Source organism: Meriones unguiculatus, chromosome 16 (genome assembly GCF_030254825.1).
Source record: "Meriones unguiculatus strain TT.TT164.6M chromosome 16, Bangor_MerUng_6.1, whole genome shotgun sequence".
NCBI lineage: Eukaryota > Metazoa > Chordata > Mammalia > Rodentia > Muridae > Meriones > Meriones unguiculatus.
In genome coordinates, this window is record NC_083363.1 from 56,536,112 (window position 1) to 56,559,850 (window position 23,739).

Genomic DNA, 23,739 nt, shown 5'->3' on the forward strand with positions numbered 1-23,739 from the left:
CCAGGGTTACAGTGAAGTTTGCAAGTTTGAAGATTAATGTCTAAGACCAATTGTCCTGTCAAGTTTCCGTGCCGCCTTGACTACCAAGGGACACACAAGGCAGACTGATCCATTCACTGCCTGAGGGAGTGACCCGCCCTCTCAGGAAATGGAAGGTGCACTGTGCCCCAGGAGCCGTGGTCCCTAACTGAAAATCCACTGACACATGCCTCTCAAAGCAGCCAGGCCAAAGCTAACTCCATGGATCCCTGCAGGCTCAGTGGCTAAGAGTACATACTGCTCTTGCAGAGGACCTGAGTTCAGGTCTCAGCACCCAAATCAGGCAGCTCCAACCACCTGTAATTCTAGTTCCAGGAGGATCCAGCACCTCCGGCCTCAGAGGGCACCTGCTCTCACATTCACATAACCCCATCACACCCCACAGAGAGACAGACAGAGAATTCAAAATAAAATCTTTTAAAAAGTCATTCTGAATTACTGAAAGGAAAGAGAGGATGACCTTTGAAAGTCATATAAAAGCAGGAACAAACATATCAGTCTTTAGAGGAAGATAATTAATGCTCCCTGTGATAGCTATGAGTGCAGTACAACACAGAATCATAAACTTTTAAAATATGGTGAGTGGCATTTTTGTCTGTCTGATTTTTCTTTGCTACTTCATTGCCCAGTTCTCAAGTGTGAACTTTTAGAAGTCAGTGTCATGTAATTAATAAAAATAAAAATAAAAATAAAAAAATAATAATTAAAAAATTAAAATAAAAAAGTCAGTGTCATGACACCATCATAAGGTTAGACACGCCCTTTCACAGGGCTGCTGCGATTTCACACTGTAGCCTTGCAATAGTTGTTTGACACTGAGCGAATTTAATAGAATACTTGAGGGAAAACATTCAAGTCTGGAAGCCATTGGCCTAGAAATAATGGAGGCTTTGTTTTGTTTTGTTTTGTTTTGTTTTGTTTTGTTTTGTTTTGTTTTGTTTTGAGACTCATGGTTGTGGTGTTGCTCAACAATAGGGAACTTGCCTAGTATTCACAAAGCTCTAGGTTCAGTACCAGGAAACACACACATGCACACACACTTTATTGAGTGCACAGGACTTTTAGAAAGGATGTGAAATCACAGGAACCTGAGGTTCAGGTTTCATTTACTTAATACACAATTACCACATCTATAATGTTATAACAGAGACGAAACTGCAAGTTGGGTTGGTTTGTGGAGGAGGAAGCTGAGACTTAGAATGAGCATTATTAGGAAAAAGAGCCTCAGGCCCATAGGGGCCATGATCAGGCTACAAGGTGGGAGGGAGCGCATTTGGAGGAACTGTGCATCACAACAGATGGGAAAACGCACGTAACATGACAGGGCCTAGGGGTGGACGAGCACCGTCGGCGTTCTGAGAGCTGCTGTGAACATCCTGACAGAGAAGCAAGCCTTCAGAGAGAGAGCCCCCGCAGACCTCTATAGTTCGGGGCTCCAGTGCTTGCTTCCCCCTGACTCCCCTCCACCTTAACCCCTTCATGCAGTGCCCTCCAGTCCAACCCTGTTGAGGTCAAGGCACACAGTACAGGTGGTCATGGCTCCTTTCTCCAGACCACATGTCTTAGTAGCCAACATCTTCAAATGACGGGCTCACGATCTGACAGCTAGTGCCTACATCATTTCGCATACTTGCCTCGTTAAAGTTAGAACTAATATGAAGGGGAGTTACCAGATATGAACAAGGGCTGGAGATGTAGCTCACAGGTGGCCCTAGGTTTAAATCCTAATACCAAAGGGGGAAAGGAATGCCATCCACTCTGTACTGTTTTGACTCACGTGGTTAACAGTTTTCCAGCGGTGATACTGAATGCACAAAAAGCAAATGCTGGCTCCCTCCTTTTTCTTTCAGACACTAAGTGGCAAGAACTCAACCAGTTAACGGTAGACAGGCAACAAAAGCTGGAAGAATCCTCCAACAATCTAACCCAGTTCCAGACCACAGAGGCCCAGTTAAGACAGTGGCTCGTGGAGAAAGAGTTGATGGTCAGTGTTCTCGGACCCTTGTCCATTGACCCAAATATGCTGCACACCCAGAGGCAGCAGGTACAGGTGAGTGTTGCCGGAGGGCCAGCTGGGACGCAGCCCCTTGACAAAGCAGGACAAGTGTTTTCAGTGTAGACACGTTAGGCGGCCAGCACAGACCTTCCTGCCGTGGGCATACTGTCTAAAGCAGGGGTTTCGAAGCACGACAGCTCTGAGGTGGCCACAGCATTCATCCGAAGCCAGCGTGTCTGGCAGATGCTCTGTGTGTTCCACCACGTTGTAGTTGTTGCAGACCCGCTAAACCGCAGGCACTTCTCCAGGGTGAACGTGATCGCCTGGGTGATGGCGACGCTGCTATGTGTACTCAGTGTGGTTCATAAACTATCCTGTGAGGCTTTATCCATTTTGTTGGCCACTTAGACTCACAGCATTCGGTGCTGAACGAAGGCAGAGCAAAGGGAGGGCAAGGACGAAGACAGAGAGCAGAGGGCATCTCAGAGGCCAGTACATTAGGTGAGTCTTAGTCATCAGAAAAGCCCACGAGGGAAAGAAAATCCATATTGTTTAAGTCGGGCAGAGTAGCTCGCGGTCTGTTGTGGTTTCAGCTGTGAGCAGTGACCTCAGCAGGGAGGAGAGGGCCTCCTTCAGCCATACATGTTATAGAGTTCTCTGTTCTGCTTCATAACTGTTCATAACATAAAGAGAATGAAGATGAAAAGATAAAAAGGAAATATTTGCTTGCAGTCTTAGCAGTCTGAAATGAATAGGTAAATAATTACAAAAATAGATAAAAAAGTATAAAATAAAAGATTAAGTATACCACAAGGAAGGCATCTTGGGGTCATTTCTAATGACAGCCATGATGAGCCTCTACATTCTGAGCCATAAGGTTTTATGTCTAAAACTTTTATAATAAAGACTGTGTCAAGTAAGCCCATTATAAAGAAAAAGCACTGTAAGCCTAGAGCGCTTGAGCATACTAAGCAGTCACCACTGCATTTTCTCCATTGTAGAGTGCCAGGGACTATTAAGCTAGCAAAGAGAAAAGCATGATTCAGGCAAGGTAAACATGGCATCGGTGATGCGGGCTCAGTAGATGTGTCTCCCGTGAGTGAGCATTTGCCCAGGCTACAGCTTTTGTCATTCTTCTCGCCCTTAGAAAGTGATGTTATTTTAAACAACATGATATTATTATTAACTGGTTAGCACCATGGCTCATTAAATTAGTTTCAGATAATTGCACAGTGTCCTCAAAAAAGTAGGAAAGCATTAAAACAAAATTTAGTGCCAAGTAGAGAAGTAAGTACCATTTCCATCTGTTTGGATGCTTATGTTTATGTGTTCTTTAATTAATTGCACAACCCGTTGTTTATTTTCATGGTTAACCCAGATTCTGCTGCAAGAATTCGACACTCGGAAACCTCAGTATGAGCAGCTCACGGCAGCTGGCCAGAGCATTCTGAGCAGACCTGGGGAAGACCCTTCTTTACACGGGGTTGTGAAGGAGCAGCTGGTAGCCGTGACCCAGAAGTGGGAAAACCTGACGGGACAGCTGAGGGACAGATGTGACTGGATTGACCAGGCTATTGTCAAAAGCACACAGTATCAGAGCCTGCTGAGGAGTCTCTCGGGCACCCTGAGTGAGCTGGATGACAGGCTCAGCAGCAGCCTCGCCGTAGGCACGCTGCCTGACGCCGTGAACCAACAGCTGGAAGAGGCCCAGAAGCTAAAGCAGGAGATCGGGCAGCAGACAAAGCAGATCAAAGAGGCACAGGCACTCTGCGAGGACCTGTCTGCACTGGTCAAGGAAGGCTTCCTGAAGGCAGAACTGAGTAGGCAACTGGAGGGCATCTTAAAATCGTTTAAGGATATTGAACAAAAGACAGGTTTGTCTCGCTTTTCATATACCCATTTCCCAGTCAGAAACTGATACCCTACATTGCTGTTTCTGAGCTCTTGGCGGTAACTCATGGCCGAGAAAGGACCCTGCCCCTCTGGGCACAGGGGCACGGAGAGCAGTTCCATGGCAGTCTGGAAGTTCTGCACAGATGACAGAGAAAGAGAGAGAGGTGCTCTTCACACAGTCCACACACTACAGATGCTTTGACTCTGGATATTCTGAGTTGGTTTTTATAAAAAATAATAATACATAGACACTTATGCTGTGCTGCATTGCCTTATTTAATCAGAAAAAAATGATGAATCGTTATTTTAAAGGCTTTGTGTCATTTCCTCATACTATTGCTTTGTATGATTCTGTCACAGAAGACTTTTCTAGAGAAATGTGTGGATTTCTCTGTTTTCCTCACTCGCCTAGTGATAATTCTGTGACAAACACATTGACACTTATTAAATGCGGGGAGTGGATGAAGGACGTTGCCAAAGAAGGACACGTTTCACCGGGCTGTTCTCTTTCCGAAGTCCTGCTAGTTTCTAGTCCTTGCCTCTGGTCATATCTGGTTTGTTTTTTAATTAGTTCAGTTTTTATATTGATTATAGCAACCATTTCAGACTGTTCTGGCACATAGAGAGCATAGGGTAGTACACAGAACCTGTATGGGTTGGCGTGCTGGCATGATCTCAGAATTGGGAGTACCTGGCAAAGGATGGAAACCCCCAGAGAAATGGGGGAGGGGGTTGTCTTTGGTCTGAAATGGGTTATTGACAGCACATGTAAGTCCTGCACAGGCTCAAACCAGACAAAATCCAAGCACCAAGAAGGAGAAGTGGACACAGAGTCCCACCCCTCATCAAGAAGCTTTTGGATGGCTTCTGGGAAATGGAAAACCATCTTTTTACCATGGAGTGTTACTGAGTAAATCAATAATGCTCCAGGGGAGGACTTGTACCTGAGTGTATTTGGTCTACACAGAACAGACCCTGTGATGGTGTGTGTGTGTGTGTGTGTGTGTGTGTGTGTGTGTGTTTTGTTTTGTTTTGTTTTTTGTCTTACTGGTATTCTTTTTCTTTTTTGGTTGATTGGTTGGTTGATTGGTTTTGTGTTTTTGCAGGCAGTTGTTTTTTAGTGTAACTTTAACTGTCCTGGAACTCACTCTGTAGACTAGGCTGGCCTCGAACTCACAGAGGTCTCCCTGCCTCTGCCTCTGCCTCTGCCTCTGTCTCTGCCTCCCAAGCACTAGAATTAAAGGTGTGCACCACCTGGCTGTTTATTTTATTTTATTTTTTGATGTATTATTATTATTATTTTAGAGAGAGAAAGAATAACTTGAAATTGTGGGTAGAAAGTGGAGAGGATCCAAAAGGAGTTAGGAGAGGGGAACATAACATTCAAATATATTTATGAAAAAACGGTATTGTAAATATATTTTTTTTATAAGAAGTGAATGCTTAAGACAGCCCAGAACCCTGCCATTGCTGATTTGTCCTTCTGACCTGGAGAAGCCAGTCTGAGAGCAGGCCTGGTAGGCTACATCCACACCTTGTACCTTCCTTTTACGTACTTTTGCGGCCTTTGTTCCCTCATAGCTACTTCCTAATGTATGTGTCTCTCCTTTTCCCCCTCTGTCAGCAGCTCAGGTTCATTTAACAGGTCTTTTAGTCAGTGCTATATGTCTGCTTTGGGAGCATGGTACACCATCTTTTAGAGGTTGTATTTCTTTTTTTTTTAAATAGATAATGTTAAAATCTTAAAATAATGTGTTTGTGGTTTCACTTCCAGAGAATCATGTTCAGCACCTTCAGTCGGCCTGCGCAAGCTCTCACCAATTTCAGCAGATGTCTAAAGACTTTGAGGCCTGGCTTGACGCAAAGAAAGAAGAGCAAAGAAAGTCTCCCCCAGTGTCAGCCAAACTCGAGGTCCTGGAGTCCTTACTTAACGCTCAGAAAGACTTCAGCAAAACTTTCACCGAGCAGTCCAACATCTACGAGAAAACGATTGCAGAAGGCGAGAGCCTGTTGCTGAAGACACAGGGCGCAGAGAAGGCAGCCTTACAGCAACAGCTCAACACGATGAAAACCAGCTGGGACCGGTTCAGGAAGCAGGTGAACGAGAGGGAAGACACGCTGAAACACTCGTTGGAAAAAGCCCTCAAGTACAGAGAGCAGGTGGACACTCTGCAGCCGTGGGTTGACAAGTGTCAGCACAGCCTGGACCAGGTGAAGTTCTCACTGGATCCTGCTGAGGCCGAGAGCTCCATCGCTGAGCTGAAGTCCCTGCAGAAGGAAATGGACCACCACTTTGGTATGGTAGAACAACTGAACAACACGGCCAACAGCCTACTCAGTGTCTGCGAGGTAGACAAAGAAGTAGTTACAGAAGAAAACAGGTCATTGATCCAGAAGGTAGACACAGTCACCGAACAGCTTCAAAGTAAGAGAGTCTCCCTGGAGAACATGGCCCAGAAGTTTAAAGAACTCCAGGAAGTTTCCAAAGAAGCCAAAAGGCAGCTCCTGGGTGCAAAGGAACAGCTGGATGCCCATCACACCCTCGGACCCCAGGCGGTCAGTAACAAACACCTGACCATGCTACAGGCTCAGCAGAAGTCCCTCCAGACCCTGAAGCATCAGGTCGACTTGGCAAAAACGCTCGCTCAGGAGCTGGTGGTAGAAGCCACGGATTCTAAGGGAACCTCCGACGTGCTTCTGCAGGCAGACGCCTTAGCTGAAGAGCACAGCAGACTAAGCCAACAGGTTGATGAAAAGTGTTCTTTCTTAGAAACCAAGCTCCAGGGCATCGGACACTTCCAGAATACCATCCGAGAGATGTTTTCTCAGTTCACGGAGTTTGATGACGAGCTGGATAGCATGGCTCCAGTCGGGAGAGACGTAGAAACACTGCGAAGGCAAAAGGCGTCCATCCAGACCTTTCTGAAAAAACTGGAAGCCCTCATGGCAAGCAACGACAATGCCAACAAAACCTGCAAGATGATGCTGGCCACCGAAGAAACCTCTCCTGACCTCATGGGGATCAAAAGGGACCTAGAGGCCTTGAGCAAGCAGTGCCACAAGCTGCTGGACCGAGCGAAAGCCAGAGAAGAGCAGGTGGACAGTGCCACGGAGAGGCTGGAGGCGTTCCACCGCAGGCTGGAAGAGTTCTCAGCCCTCCTCCAGAAGGCCGAGGAGCACGAAGAGTCGCAGGGCCCCGTGGGTACAGAGACGGAGACAATTAACCAGCAGCTCGGCGTGTTCAAGGTAGGGAACTCTTTCTTTTCCTCAATGTTTTTATTATTAAGAGAACTTTCTAATTAGTGTGGAAAGGCAATTTTCTGCTGTGTAGTGACTCAAGTTGTCTTGTGCACGCTGCTTCAGACATTGGTTTCCCAGCCGTTTCTTTCCTGGTAAATTATCAAATGGGTCTTCTCATCCTTAATTTCTTCTCTGAACTTCTTTGCTGTAAAAGTTTATACTTTTTTAAACGCATTGTGAGGTCTCATGTCGTAATCCCAGTTTTATATCAATCTTCTGCTCATGCCTGATGAGATTAGAAGTGGTTTTTGATTGGAGCAAGTCATGCCTGCCACTTGACAGCCTCAGGGATAACTTAATAAATGGAACGTTACCTTAAAGCACTGGCTGCTGCAGTACCTTTGGATTTGGGCCTGTTTATGACAGTGAGGGCGGAAGCTACATCATTGCATGGTACAGAGCGGCAGGTTCATTCCTGGAAACAGGGATGTCACAGGTTCTGCTCTGTTTGTGAGATGTGTTTGGCTTTCCATCAAAGACTAGTATAGAAATATTGCACCGTTAACAAAGGAAGACCAAACAGAACCAGGGTAGTAAAACTGTATCCTGGGCTCTCAGTGTAGAGTATGTGAGACCTTGTGCTCAATTTCCAGGTTCAACTGTTTCCCATGGGAAAAACTAGAAATTAAATAGACTTCTGAACTTCGTTGTTGTGTTCTTACATCTGATATATTGTTTCCTTTGCTTGTTGTTAGTAATGGGGCTTATGTGAGTGAACTCTAACAGATAATTTCAAATACCTGTTACCACTGCTTGCTACACATTACATACCTTGGAAGCACAGTCCCTTCAGGGCTTAAAAATCTGTGATGCTAGGGGCTAGAGAGATGAAAAAAAGATGCCGTTTGTCTGTGTGAAACCGTAATAATGGCAGCAAGCAGCAGGTGTGCGGCTTGTTCGCTCCGTGTCACACACTTTGTAGTGTCAACCGTGCAAAGTGGATGCTGTTCAGACCTCTCGTTACACAAGCCAATGGGGTTGGCGATTCGCGCAAGGTCACGCAGGTGATGCTATCACAGCCTGGGTGTTCCGGTGAAACCCGTGGAATGCCTCATGCCGGCTGCATTCTTCATGTCTCAGATGATGCCTCCTCCGGGATGTTTTCCTGTTGGCTTTCCTGCGGCCTACGTTACAGGCTTGCTTGGCAAGCCACTGTCACTGTTCATGTTAGCCCAGAGCACCAGGAGCACCCACTTGAGAACAGTGTTTTGTTAACTGGCTGCCAGGCGGGACTTGAGCTCTGCAGACGGTGTGTGGTACCTGCTGGTAGGGTGGGGCCAGACATCTCGTCACCTTAGTGTTTGTATCTTTCCCTGTTAAATTGACAAAGGATCTTGCTTATAATACAGCTCTTAATTCAGTTTCTGGTAGGTCTTGGTCTTTTGTTAAATTATTTTCAATATTTTTTTAAATTAAGAAGATTAAGTGAAATAATTTCTGTTGCATGAAAAGCCAGTCATCAGTCGTCATAATTTTTAAGACTGAAACAAAAGCACTGAGGGGCTGGGTCTGTTTTCTTTATAAGCTTTCAAGTGTAATCTAGTTTGATATTAATCTGCCATGTAGTTTTCCTTCACTCTAATGTCACGGACAAACTCCTGTGATGGTTTTTCTCAGTACACAGTGGACTTCTTGAGAGCAGGGCTGAGACTTAGCGATCACTAATTACCACATGATGTACCAGTGGGAAGCCCAGCATTTACCCCATGTAAAGTAGATTTAACCACAGGTCTTTCTGCTCCCTGAAGAAACAGAACTGAAGAAATTGCTGTTAGCTTTGACTTTGTTTCTTGAAAAGGACAAAATTTATTTATGCGTAAAATATCAATTCAAATATAATGACTAGAAACTTGTTATTCTAAATCAGATATTCAGAGGAAGGTGACAGAAGTTTGACAGGAGGTCAGTGCCTCTTCAGTTAATGCCAGTTTTTAAACTACGTGTTTGATCTCTTGGACCTTCGGGTTCCCTAGTCATTGGATTGAAGTCTAAAGAGTGAGGTCCTTTTCCCACTGTTGGGAATTCAAGGCTTTGCTTTCCTGCTGTGCTTCTCTACTCTGGCGACTCAGTTCTGTTGCACAGTGTCATAACTCTAAGGACTGAATATCAGAGTCAATTCTATCTGTCGCTCAGGAGGAAAGACCGCTGCTTTGTCGTTCTCGAGCCCTAACCCAAATGAAAGCGACGTTGAGTAATATAGATGGTCACTTGTTTGTTTGTTTGTTTGAGACAAGGTCTCACTGTGTCAACCTGGCTGGCCTGGAATTTGCTGTATAAACCAGGCTCCAACTCACAAAGGTCCAGCTGCCTTGCCTCATGAGCGCTGGGACTTACAGAGCGTGTCACCACACCCAGCATTCACATTTTATTATCAAACACTTAGGCAACTGACTACAGTATGTACAGTGATGCCTGTGATGTCATATCTATTCATCATCCTAATCATTGTCACAATGTTGAACTGATTTAATTTCAGTGAAAACCAAAGAAAGTAGACAATATTAATACATAGTGTCACATCTCAGCTAAATCTGGATCCTTACTTACCTCTCTATATACTGTGGCAAAATGATACAGAACAAATAAACAACAGCAAAAAAAACCCACTTAGACCCTGCTTCCCGCTCATTCTGAATGCTCTTGCTGCCTCCTTTGTAATTCATTTTGCTCCACAAGCATCTCTGATACAAGTGGATAGGAACTGGCAATTCTATTTTCAAAATGAAGATAACGTTTCATAGAGCAGAGAATTGTTTTTAAGTCAAGTTGAAATCAGCGACATAGAGCAGAACACGTTAGGACGCTGTAATAACTTTAGTCTGGTCCAGGTGTGGGCGTTATTTAACCCAGGCATTATTTGAATATTGGGTAAGTGAAATGCAAAATATCACGGCCCTTGAGAAAGAAACCAGGAAGTTTACACACATATTTCCTAAAATACTGGTTGCATGATCCCTAAACAACTCCTGTGATGTCACCATGTTTCTAATGGTAAAGTTAAAATGTCCAAGCGTTTTAATAGTAGTATTCAGGGTCAGTAAAGATCAAAGGTGAGCATTTATCCATTTTAGGAGAGGGTTGGGTATGGAACACATCTCCAGAGACTGGATTCTGTTAGGCTGTTGGCCAGCAGGCTCGGTTCCTTCCTTCAGAACTTTTAAGGTGAAAATACCTTCGTAGTGGGAAGTACCTAGAGGAACAGGCTTTGGGGAAGGCCATGTTCTTTAGCCACATTGAAGTAACATTTACGTCCTTTTGATGGAAGAGCACCTCCAGTGGGCGTGGGCGGGACAGAAGCCCCTCCTCCGCATTCGGAGACCCCACCTTCATGCCTAAGCCAATGCGTGTTGTCATACTGGCCTAACACATGGCCGCCCTCCTTCCTCCGTCACACAGGGGACGACGTACACTGTGAATCTGGAAGGGCCGGTGACAGGAGCGTGAGGGCTGGCAAGGTGGCTGCCCTGGTAAAGACCTTTGCCACCAGGCCCATGTCCCGAGTTCCATGTGGCGGAAGGAGAGAACCAGCTCCTACTGTGTGACTTCTGACCTCTGCCTGCATGCTAGATCACATAATTCTCTCTCTCTCGTGTGGGCACCCATACACACACACATCTACATTCCCACACGCACTCTCACACATCTGTAATCATCTTAATGGCAGGACTGCATTGTTTCTTTCACCCCTGTTTTGACACGGAGATCATTTCGAGGTTCTGCTTGGCTTTTGTTCCCTGAAGGAAGTTAAATGGGATTATTAATGTGTGTGTTGGTTTTGCTTGCTTGATGCTCTTTAAAAAACAAGCAAAACAAAACATGAGCTTTCACAGTTTTCCATGTGTTTAATAAGATTCTAATAAGATTTCTATGTAGGTCACTGACTTCTGTGCGGATTTTTGTAACCACCTGGAAAGTGGCTGCAGGGGCCAGGAGCTTGCTGTGGGCACCGAGGTCGCCGTGGGAAGGGCGGTGCTCGTTGAGGATGCTGAGTGCAGTCTGCACCAAATCAGACCCCGAACCCAGTCAGGGCGTTCAGCCTCACTCCCTCTGCCGCTTCCTCTTGAGTTACCTCCCAGCGAAGTGAGCAGCTGCCGCGTGCTGAAAAGACTGCTCGCACGCTGCGGTCGCTCCTGTGGTGGCTGTTAGCTTAGAAGCTGTGGAGCGCCCTCAGTTTTCTGTAGCTAGCGGCTCGCCCACCTTAGAGAGAACGATAGAGCCATCCGTGCCAGCGTCGTAACCGCAAAGCTCCTGGCTCTCTTTAGCCTCCATATCCAGGGCTGTGGGGCCAAGATGATACACCTCGTATTTCCACAGTTTCCACTTAATGGTGTAATAAACATCTCTAATCTTTCAGGTCTAAAATTTCTGTGTTTGGGGCTTATAAAATCGGCTTTTAATGACTTTCATAGAGCGGTTTGTTGCACTTGGTCAAAAGATTACTTGCGCGGACTTCCCTTTAAGAGGAACTTGCTTGAGAAGGCTGGCGAGCCGGCAGGGCGCTGCTGCTCAGCTAGGGCCTGTCTTAGCAGAGGGCGGGGAGTTTAGCTAGATTGTCCCTAGACATGACATGGGTCAGTTACATCTTGAAAACAGCACTGTGAGTTTACGTGTGAGGTAATTGTGGTGCTGACTGCTTTGTGTATTTTTCTCTCGTGAAAATGTGAGTGTATAGTGTAACATATCCTGAGTTCACTAACCATGGGGACTATCACCTTTGGAGTAGCTAGCTACACAGAACAAATAGAAGATGAAAGATGAGCCCATTTTTGTTCATAAACTTGACCCTTACACGTTAGTCAAGATATAGCTTTCCGTGTGATCTCAATATACTGCAAATGATACAGTAATTAACAAGAATACAATAAGCTGAAATCACTAAGATGATAAGAATTCACACTCATGCGTAATCAGCCAGCGCACATTTCCTGGTGACTGCTTCCTGCTTCCAGGCTGTGCTGCGCCCATTTTGTTGTGTTGGTTCCCATCACACTTGAAGATGGGGAGGGACAGTGAAGCTGTCCTCTCCCCCGTGCTCCCTTGGAACACTGGGGTTTAGTAAGGAATTACCTACGACACACTGCCCATCCCAAGTGTAGGTTTCTGCTCAGCCTTTCAGAGGGTTAGGGTAATTACTGTGATAGCGACTCAGTCTAAGGGGGGCCGGGTTAGGGGGCCCCTTATAAAAAGCCTCGCAAGGACCTTAGGCTGTTTGGAGAAAGGTGCCGTCCCGGATTTCACGGAAACTTTACCACTGCTTCTTTGGGTTGGTTGGGTGGGAGTTTGAGAGCAGGACCCTTGACCTCTGCTCGCTCCCAGCCCCAGAGTCAGCCCAGCATGGTGGCTGTGGGCACATACCATGTCACGCCCAGAATCATGTGCTTGTTGAACGATTTCAGTTCCGGGCCATGAAGACGGACACCAGTGTTTGGGTGTTGGTGGGTATTCTGGACCTAATTTTTTCTTTATGAATGTGTACACTCACACATATAAATGTGTGTACATATGTACAAATGAAAAGTAACATATACATGTACTTTTCAACTTAATGGTGACAACATACTGAGCTGTACTTAGTGATGGGTGAGTGGGGGTTCTAGTTTGGAACATATTTTAAGTCAGCTTGGAGGTTTGTAAAACAACTTTGGGATGCGTAAGGTACAAAAGTGTCCCCACAATATTTCGGAGGAACAGCACAACTGTTTTCTTCATTTGGGGCACCGTTTTGCTCATGAATGATTATTTTATGAGATTTTTTTTTTAAGTCCGCCTGCCTCTGTAACCACCTATTTTCCTGGCAGTGTTGCTCATTTCATAAAAGAATGAATAGAGTTTATTAAATAATTCTTGTCTTTTCTGCCAAAAAGGCTACGGCTTGGCTTGCTGAACTCACTTTAAAAACAGTATTTTTAAAAGGACATTTGTTGAACAGATAAAAATCTGTAGCTGTGATTTTATTAAGCAAGCAGTTTCTAGGCCTGCTGCTTGCCTGGGCCTTGCATTAATCCCAAGGGGTCCGGATATTAGTAACTACAAATATTCGTGTCAGCCTTGTTGGGGCGAGGTGCCCGTGGGGGTCCTTTACTGTGGAGAAGAGTCAGTTTTGAGATTAGCCTTTAAAGAGGAATGATAAAACACTGGACTTCAAAGTGGCCTGCCTCAGGAACTGATTCCTCGCCACGGGAGAGCGGTTTCGGCTGAAGGACGGGGACCTGGGCGCCCCCACCCACCCCGCCGCCCAGCCCCCACCCCCACCCCCGACGCTCGCCTTTAGCTGTGGCTCGAGCCAGCGGTGGGAATGGCCGCCCCTGCGCCGCGCCGGTGTCAGGTTCTTGCCACTGCCCTCGGGATCCCTCCGGGATATCTGAACCCGGCCGCCCTCTCCCAGCTGCAGAACCCGGCCCGCTCGGCGCTGATGTCACCAAGCTGTTGCATTACAGCCTCCGGGCCGGGAGGTTCCTCCCCCTGGAAAAGGCTCTGGGCTGGCTGGGGAGGAGGCCGGGCGGGCGGGACGGGAGGGCGTAGCGGGGCCTCGGCCGGTCAGATCCATGCCGCCGGGCTGGCTGTGCTGCGCCGCCCCGCCGCCCCCGACGCAGCCCGAGCCCCGGCGGGAGCGGCCGCAGCCTGCCCGGCCCGAGGGCAGCGGCCGGGGCTTCGGCGGGCTGCGCGCCGCCTGCGCCGCGGAGGAGCAGCCTCAGGTGGAGCGAGCCTTCTTCGGGAGATCAGAGAAGAACCCGGGGGATTCTCCGGAGGAGAAACTTGGTGTAGAGCGACTCGCTTTCCGACCGCCTACTTCAGTGGTTGCTGGGTTTTCACTGCCCTGACTTTTTTCTCTCTCTCTCTCTCTCTCTCTCTCTCTCTCTCTCTCTCTCTCTCTCTCTCTCTCTCTCTCTCTCTCTCTCCAAAGAAGCTTAATATGGGAAGAAACACTGCCGTTTGGGTCGAGTTTATTTATACACGGCTCCCCCTCCCAGCTAAAAGAAAAACCTAACTTTTTTTTTTACAGCATCAAACTTATTTTTTTTTCCTCTGAAGAACTCTTCCGTGCCTTCCGATCCGAACAATACACGGCTCTTGCGTTTCTGTGAGTTTGCCGAACGGTTTATCTGTAAAGGACATGGGGTTTTGCAATCCTCCTGTGAGTGGATTACAGTCAGCCGGGAGTCCGGCCGAAGAAGTTAACATTCCGCTCAGTTGGAAGTTTTAATCTGGGGCCGCGGGCAAAATCAGGCTGCGATGAGAACCGGGGCGACCTCCAGAGTGTTTAAGCCGCTGTTAGCTGTGCGCTAGGTTTTGTTTTTTTTTCAGCTGCTTGGGAGTGAGTGAAAGGGAGCTTTCCCGGGTAGCAGGAGGTGGAGGGAGCTAAATGCTCCGTCTGGTGCACTTTACTTCTTAGAACCCGGCACCCGGAGAGCTTCATCTGCACTGGTGATGGCCTCGAACACCTCAGACACTGTGCCTTATTGCTTATGCCTTCATGGACGCTTTGCCAACACTCTGCTCGCAGGTAGACCTTGTCGGGAAGTACTTTACCCTGCCCCTTCCCTTTGGTGTCAAAAGCTGCTGTATTTGTTTTGACTGTCTATCTGTCTGCAAAATGGGGAAGCCGCTCAGCAGGCCAGACTGTTTACGCCAGAACCCTCCGTGCGTAGGGAAGGGTGAGGAAGAAGAGGACCTGAATATCGAAGACTGCTATGTCCCACAGCGGTCCATCTATGACACGGTCAGACTAAACGAACAGATAGACTCAGGCTCCAAAGGCAGCCTGTCTTCTAGGCATTTTACAGATCGGACCTTGCCCTACGGGCACCGGACGCTGGACGTCAGTTCTCTGTGCTCCAATGGCGCCCTCTCTTCTTCCAGCATATTTGAGCTGAGAGGTCGGGAAGCCAACAAACTAGATGAAAAGATGATCTTCGACGCCCTCAAGCTAAATAGCGATGTCATCCGGAATGCAGGTTTACCCAAATCCAAGTCTCAGGCAGAGAAGAAAGAGCACAGGCGCTCCTGGCGGATGTTTATCCCAGCCAATTTTGTGGATTATGCAAACAAAAGCGACAGTTCTTCTGTTGAACCTGCTGATGCGTCAGAGGCTGTTACAAAGGCCGGCAGGTGCAGGTGGGGTACTAATTCTCAAACTTCAGAGGAGGATGACTCTGGCTTGTGTAGCCCCCCAGCAGAGAAAGAGGGAAAGCCGGGCATTGTGAGTGGGGACCAGCCACAGATCAGGAGCCTGTCATCTGCTGAAGACATTCATATGCCAGAGCAATATAGGCCTTTTCTTCCTACTAATTCCGTTAGCGAGCAGGAAGTCCCGCTGCTGTCATGTAGACGTGCCCACACCGACGACAGCTTCCAGAGGATCCCACAGGGTGGTTCTTCACTCAAGGGGAACAAATGTGTGAATGGTCAGAGTGTGCCCCATTCGGAAAACGGTTGTGTGGAGAGCCATCTGAGAGAGAGGACAAAGTGCAGTGCATCAGCTGCGCCAAGAGATGGAGAAAACAAGTGGATTTCCAGCTCAGAAGAACAGGAGAAAACTTTGAGACAAGGGGAGGCCCAGGTCACGGCACACAGCAGGGACTGTATGAAGGAACCCCTTTGGGGTTTAGAAACCTCGCCCACAGTGCTGCTAGGGGAGCAGCATGTAGACTTTGGTAGCACAGCTTTGCTAGAAAATGGGATGCTCTTGACACAACATGATCCAGAAGAACGCAGCTTGGCATCTGAGGGTGATCCAGAGGCCCAGCTGAAACGCTCCCTCCAGCTCATACCAGTAAAAAAGAAAACAGGGCCCAGAAAAACAGGGGCCCAGGCAGCAACATTGGACACAGTCTGCAATGGCTTCCAGTTGGTCCAGGTAATTAATGGGATTGGAAAACCACAGTGGCAGCCGCTTGCGGGTCTGTTTCATAGCAGTCAAGAACGATTTTAATAATGATCAAATGCAACCATTCATCTGAGGGCTTTGATTAGCACCCTGCCAGAGGCCAGCAATTGATAAGTCCATCGGTGTAACAAGTTAATTAGGGATCGTTGGGGAGCGATCATTCCCAGATGTTCAGGGTCCTGTGGTGGTCCAGACAGTGGCTGTTGCAGTTCATTCAGCATTCCCCACTGTTAATTTAGGTTAATGTTAGGTTTGGACAAGTTGTGGTTTAAAACAGTGCCATTTAAGGGCAGTTGTATTGAGTTTATTAAGAGTCAACAAACACAGTATTATATCGCTGTGGTCTGCAAAGCACTCCCCCACCTCCACTTATAGGAGCCCTCCCCACACAGGAGAGGAGGGAAGCTGCTGGGTTTTTGCAGGCGTTGTAGACCCTAACTCTCTGGAGTTTCAGGTGAGGTAAGAAAGTGCAGGGTGCAGCCTTGTGATGAGTGGAGGTTGTCTGTCAAGCCTGTAATTTCCTTTTCCTTCCCACTCAGATTCAAGTTCAGCTATTTTGGTGCTTTCCCCTCAGCTCTCCTCATAAACTTTGCCGCAGAGTTAACTTCTTTTTATTTTAAAGTCCTCTGTGTTTATGTGCTGTGAGTGTGTGTGTGTGTGTGTGTGTGTGTCTGTGTGTCTGTGTGTTGGGGGATCTTTATAGGTATTTGTTACCACTCAGAGATGAGAAATGTAAGCGGTAACGGAGTACTGCTTGTTCTGTGTCCCACTGTCCACACCTTTCCCTGAGCCTGCAGCGAATGCTCTGCTCATTTAACTTAGCAAAACATGTTCTCCCTACAGAAGATTTTATACCTGATGTGTAGAACTGCTTTTGCTTTGTAGAGACATAAGAATGCAGTTGGCCCTGTGCATACATTTTTTTTTAATTGTTGAACATAGCCGGAGCCCTTACTTAGCTCCCAAAAGTGGTAACTTAGGACATTCCATAGAAAAGAAACAGACTCACAGTGCCAAAGCGTTTCGTCACCGCCCTGTTGCAGTTTTCTGTTGACATACTTAGTAAATTACACCTTTTTGAAAACTTGGGAGAGTGTCTGAACTTTTCTCCCCAGCAATTGGGGTTCCTCTGCTGTCTTCACTTTGTGCAGCTTTTCTTAGAGCCGCTGTTTTGGCATCAGAATCCTTCCCCACCATGGAAAGGTCAGTATACATTTTCAGCAGGAAAAGCAGCTTGAACTTTTTGTTACCAGGGGACAGGGGCATTCAGAGGAAACAGTGGCTCGTTTGTTTGCTACTTCCAATGTATCCGTCCTTACAGTTAACATGCTCAGCACTGGACCGGGGTCTGGGGAACTGTCTCCTTGGCCCCTGTATCCGTCACAGTTACTGTTCACACTCTACCTATAATTTTTCCTGAAGTGCTTTTCTAATTAAATATATCTGCCTTTATTATGTTTCCATATGTTCTGTTTATACAGCCATTAATTATTTTACAGTATCCTCCAGTATAATGACTCAGAGTTCCAAAGGTTATTTTACCTTAATATCTTGATATCTGTATAAAATTTCCATTACTGTAGAGTTAAAGATAATTGATTTTTTTTTTCTCTCATGATGTTCTCCAAGCCCCACATTGTAAATGTCTATATTGTCTGTGGAAAAAATTGATGTGTTGCCTTAACTGTTATCTATAAATGAGGTTGATAGCATCTACCCAAGATAGATGTATCTTTTCTGTGTTGATACCAATTCAGCAAATAACAATTAAGTACATATTACTTAATTGTACTCTCTAGGTACCATAGTAGGCCCAGGATATAGAACTGTCACTGTTAGCTGCGAAACAGTAACTTCTGTTTCTGTGGAATTTGGACTTTAACCTAATATAGTGCATTCTATATATGTCACAAGCAATTCAGGGCCCATCTGTTGGAGAGGATGGACAGAAAAGGAGAGAGCACTAGAAAACTTGTGACAGCAGATTCAAGAAGACTAGTGAACAGAGAGAAACTGGAGCTGTTGTGTTGCTGATAGGTGTGTCTGGATCCAAGGGTGAGGGGCCATGTGTGCAGGGGTCCACCATTTCAGTCATTCACCCCTGACAGTCTGTTCTGTGCCTTTGGTGTAGGATTCTTCTCGTTGGTCTGTACCTATGATTAGAAGAATTAAAAGAATTGGTCTTTTCATGGTGTCCTAAAGCTTTCTCGTGTTCTGTTCATGTTTTGTTTGTAATCATTGACTTTTATTGAGTGATTAATTCTTCCACCTTGTCTTTAGGATCTCTTACTCTGTCTTTCATGTGTCCCATTCTGTTGGCAAGGTTTTTCACTAAGGTTTTTTTTTTTTTTTTTTTTAATTTGATTTAATTGATTTTCTGGGTTGTTTGTTTTTTTTTCTTTCTTTCTAGCATTATTTCATCATTTCAATTTGAATTTTCTCAGGCTATTCTTTATCTTCATTGGATTCTATTTTCATGTTTTGGAAATAAATTCATTTTTCTTTTCATTCAGCTTTGTTTTTGTTCTTTGGGGATACGTTCAGATCCTCTTTGAGTTGTGTGAACATAGTTTAATCATTCTTTCAAATTCTTTGACTGCAAGTTCTTCCAACTTGTCTCTGTTGGGAGCCATTACTTATGGATTGGTAATCTTGGGAAAAGAGACGTTACTTGGTTGTTTGAATTCTCTTTGCTTCTGTGCTACAACTTGTGCGCCTGAAGTTAGTTGGTGAGTTGAGTTTTTCTTTCTTCTTTTATGTTATAATTCCAAGTCCCACTTCTTTCAGTGAAGGTATTTTCAAGGTTCAGGAGAGGACTGTGTCATAGTGGGCTTGAAGTGAAACTGATGTTCAAGGCCAGAGGCTCTGGCCCTGCTGTACTCTTACTCTCAGGGTCAGGTACTGCTCTGGGTCAGGGTCAGCTGGAGCCCGTCCTCTCTGGGTTTACAGCTTCTGCCGCCGGCAGTTATATTACCTTGTGTCTTCTTATGTGTTCCCCCGGGTCTGTGCCTTCCAGTGCGGTGGTTACAGGATTCCCCGTGTGCCCTCTGTCCGCACGCCTCTGCCTTTTCCATTTACTGGCCTTGTATTTTGGCACCTTGGGTAGGCATGTGCTTGGCCTCTTGACCTACTTTGCGGTCCTGCCAGTGAGTCTCCACTTGTAATCTGGGCCTCAAGCTTCAGTCGCCAGCCCTGTGTACTGCGACAACCTTGATGAGCCCCTGTGGGAATTTCTTGACTCAAAAGGGGCATCTTATCATTTGCTCCTTAGTGTTTCTTTGCATATATATTTTTTTTTCATAGAGTTAAACTGTGATGATGAGATATTTCATTATACTTACCTTGGTTTTGTAGGTGATCTTATTAAATGTGTGTAGACTATATTATTAAATGCTGCAAGTTTATATTTCACACTCAAAGATTATAGTAAACTATGTCTTGGTAACAACAGTGTCCTTCACTTCAGTGATGGTTGCTGGTTTCAACCATGTAATGAATAAAGCACATAGTCTTCATACGTTTGGTGGTTGCTGGAGAATATAATTTTTACACTATGGTTCTCCCGACCTACAGGTATTCCAGAAAGAAGAAATTGAACCCTTGCAAGTGAAGCAGCAAGATGTGAACTGGCTGGGTCAAGGCCTTATTCAGAGCGCAGCTGCAAACACATGCACTCAGGGTCTGGAGCATGACCTGGATGATGTCAACGCACGGTGGAAGACTCTCAATAAGAAGGTAATTGCTTGGTCCCTTCGATTCCTCACTAACTGTTTACCATCGTTTTTTGATGACTGGTCGTCATAGTCATACCAGTAGCCCAAACATGCTTCCTCTTTTCGTGTTGTTGTATACTAAATGGCCCATAGCAGTAGGCAGGGAACACGAATGAAGTTCAGGGGTTGAGACAGGACTTTCCCTGCTGTTTCACGGGGATTTGGCTGCAGACTCAGCAGGTATGACTGTAGGCAGCCATTGTGGATAGCCCTGTGTTGAAAGCGTCTCCTCAAGCTGTAGTAGCTTCTTTGCTCCCATGACTTGTATAGAGATGCAGGCTTCCTGTTGTGTTAATATTTCTTGGGGAGATGCAAGTGAACATCCACTGACCCAGATGGACACTAACAACAGACTAATGTGGGATATCACTGAAGTCCACCTTGATGAAACCAATGACTTTATTGTTGTTGTTGTTGTTTTTTTAAATGAGGGGTTACTTAAAGCACATAAGTGATCCTCTCCATAGCTAAATCACCATAAAGACCCAACCCAACATGGTTATCGATAGCCTTTCACTTCCATAGTTTAGCATCAGCCAAGACCACTTGTAGCTGGCATATGGAGTAATAGCAGGAAGGAACCCTGGAGCAGGTCCTCCAGACCTCCCCAGGGAGTGTCAGTTCCTCCACTGCCATTGCCATAGACCTGGCTGCAGTGTATCATCCTGCTCTGCCTGCCATGACTACAGTGGCCAAATCCACGAGTGGCATCTTGTTATGAACAGAGGGAAAGCACCATAGGACGCGCGCGCGCGCGCACACACACACACACAGACACACACACACACACGGAAGGAGGGGAAGGGAAAGTGTGTGTCTAAGTTAGGGAATAATCATGAGAAGTGGTGTCTGGTGGGCAGATTTCCTTCTCTTTTTAATGAAACAAAAGTAAGTAAGTTGAAACAACTGGACGTTTCCAGGTGGCTCAGCGAGCAGCCCAGCTTCAGGAGGCCCTGCTACACTGTGGAAGGTTCCAGGATGCCCTGGAGTCCCTGCTCAGCTGGATGGCAGACACTGAGGAGCTGGTGGCCAATCAGAAGCCTCCGTCAGCTGAGTTCAAAGTAGTGAAGGCCCAAATACAGGAGCAAAAGGTAAATCAGTGATGTTTCTCTTTGGTTTCATATAACGTCTTTTAAAAATGACAATAAAAAGTGAGCCTCCTTGCTTATACTGATAGGATGTCATAGTAACGTTTTCTTGCTGCTTTTATATTGTCAGTTACTCAACCAGCACTTACTGATTGTCTGCCCTGGCCAAGGTGTTGTTCTCGCTGAAAGGAGATACAGCCATGAATGAAAACAGCAAAGGTCCCCATTGAGTGTAGAGTCCAAGGGAAAGAAAAGCTATGAAAAAACAATAAACAGAGTCAGGGTGTAGCCTGGAGTGATTTCAAAGCAGGGATAAGGTGGGAATCTGGACGTGACAGGGCCAGGGGTCGGGGCAGGAAACCCTGGAGTAAAGGGATGCTCTGAGCAGCTTTAACTAGAACAGCCAAGAAATGTTTCACTGGCCGGTGGCATTTGAACAGAAATGCATGAGATTTATCCATACGAACTGTCCTTGTGTAGATTAAATACTGGCAGGCTCTCGGGGTTCAGTGAGTGCTGATGAGGCCAGCCCTCGGCTCACACGTGCTTGGGAATGTGTGCTACGTGTTCCGGTGCTGGTGGCCAGAGGACTGCTTGAGACAACATGTACAGTTCTGGGGTTCTTCCTGGCGTAGTGGTCAGACATGGAGCACTGAATGACATTTCCGTCGGTTCAGGGGCTCTGACATTTCCGTCGGTTCAGGGGCTCTGATTTGAAAGGACACGTGCAAAAAGGCATAGCACATGGCAGATCAGGAAGCTCTCTCCCATGTGACTTTAAATGGGAGTAGACTGATTATTCGAAATTGCATTAATGCATAAACCTTTTAGTAAAGGAGGTATGTAGGTGCGCGTGAATGCAGAGGCCAGAGCAGGACGTCATTTCTTCCTCGTTTCCTCCTCACCTTTTCTCCTCTAGACAGGGTCTCTCACTGAACCAGGGGCTCGTAGCTTAGCCTGATTCTCTGGCAGCATTTCTTCAAACCTGTCTGTCCACCCGCACATTGGGGATGTCAGAATTGCAGGCACATGCAGTCCTGCCTGGCTTTGTATGTTGGTACTGGGGATTCGAACTCAGGTCCTTATGCTTGTAGAACAAGCATGTGTGCCTGCTGAACCATTTCCCCAACCCCTTTAATCAAGTTTTAATTTGTCTTCCTAACCCTGGCTTAATTCAGTTAGCAGACATAATAATAATGATGATAACGATGATGATGTAGGACACATTTCTCTGTGTGTGTGTGTGTGTGTGTGTGTTTGTGTGTGTGTGTGTGTGTGTTTTCTTGAGCCTAGGACTTTAGCCCTGCTTGGAAAGTGCCTTACCACTGAGCTATATAGTCTCAGCCCTGTATATTATATATTTAAAAATTGCTAAAAGATTTTAAGTATTCTCAGCACACACACAAATTGTAAGCCTGTTAATTAGTTGGGTCAAATTGTGCTATGATGTACACGGGAATTAAAACATCACATTGTAATCCATAAATAAATTAACTATTTGTTAGTTTAAACTTTAAAAAAAAAAATCCAGATTGGCCTCGGAATTTTAGCAACTTACTGCTTCCTTTAACCCTAACGTTACATGTTAGCTCTCTAAAAATTCCCTGAGAACGTCAGTCAGTTGGACTGACTGAGGAATGAAGCCAGGCCTTCGTCTCAGGCCTGTAGTCTCCGCCACTTAGCGGGAGGAGGGTCACAAGTCCCAGGCCTGCAGGAGAACAGCCTAGTGAGCAGCCCAGCGTGCCCCTGCCTGGAAATGAAAAAGGAACAAGCGGCCTGGGGACATGATGTAATCACAGTGCGGGGTGGCCTGGGTCACGTGAGGCTCTAGTCCAGGCTCCGCTGCCAGACAGCAGAAAAGGAGGACTGAGGAAACATACCAGAAACCCATCGCATCTCCGTGGCTTTTAATGACACAGCCACCACCATTAACTAGTTTAACTTATTTTTTCAGGGATACTGAATAATGCTTAGCCAATGAATTCTACTTGTTGACTTTGTCTTTTTAATTGCCAAAGGTTTTGCTTTGCCAGTTCACCAAAAGAACCCCACTTGGACTGGCAAGATGGCTCAGAGGGTAAAGGGCTTGCCAGCAAGGCTGACAGCCTGAGGTCAGTCCTCAGAATACACCTCAAGGCAGTAGAGAACCAACTGAGTTCTCTTGCACACAGTTGCCACACACACACACACACACACACACACACACACACACACACACGCACGCACGTGCCATACACAAAAATGTACTTTTTAAAGTATCTAAGTACTTTGCGCTGTTTGGACGACACCCTGAGCTGTGTCGAGAACACCTTTCCCTCCAGAAAAACTCATTCCCCTTCACGCCCTCCTCAGTGGTCTCATCTTACAGTATTGGTGTAGCCTGTTACTTCCGGGCAGCTGTTTTCACTCCTTAGCTGTCTCTCAGGGTCAGAATAAGGGAGCAGAGGCCAGTCCGGCCACGCTCCTGCTTCTCCTGGCTGGAACTCAGTGCCTGTGTGCACAGCTGCTCGGGAGGGATTTGGTCTGGTTAGTTAGGGCAAGGTGACCCTGAGTCTAGCACTCGGTTAGATTTAAACTGACTTTCCTTTTCACTGCTAAGTCCCGAGACTGTAGACTTTTTGGTAGCCCTCGAGATCCCAGCACACCCCACATCCCCTTCCTTTTGGGTGTCGGAAAGCTCTGCTGAAGTTCTTGTCCTCGTGGGGTTTGAAATGCTGCTTCTACCTCTGTGGAAGGCCAGGAGCTTCCCTACGGCCTTCTGAG

General features: G+C 46.4%; 1 protein-coding gene across 20 annotated transcripts in view; it reads left to right on the forward strand.

Annotated features, from left to right (window-relative positions):
* Dst (dystonin) overlaps positions 1 to 23,739 on the forward strand; it is a 405,488-nt gene that overhangs the window by 316,220 nt on the left and 65,529 nt on the right. For all 20 annotated transcript variants that reach the window (XM_060369832.1, XM_060369829.1, XM_060369837.1 and 17 more), the window contains 5 exons: positions 1,890 to 2,089; positions 3,414 to 3,909; positions 5,703 to 7,174; positions 19,689 to 19,850; positions 20,809 to 20,979. In XM_060369832.1, coding sequence (XP_060225815.1) covers positions 1,890 to 2,089; positions 3,414 to 3,909; positions 5,703 to 7,174; positions 19,689 to 19,850; positions 20,809 to 20,979 — 2,501 coding nt within the window. The remainder of the gene's footprint in view (positions 1 to 1,889; positions 2,090 to 3,413; positions 3,910 to 5,702; positions 7,175 to 19,688; positions 19,851 to 20,808; positions 20,980 to 23,739) is intronic.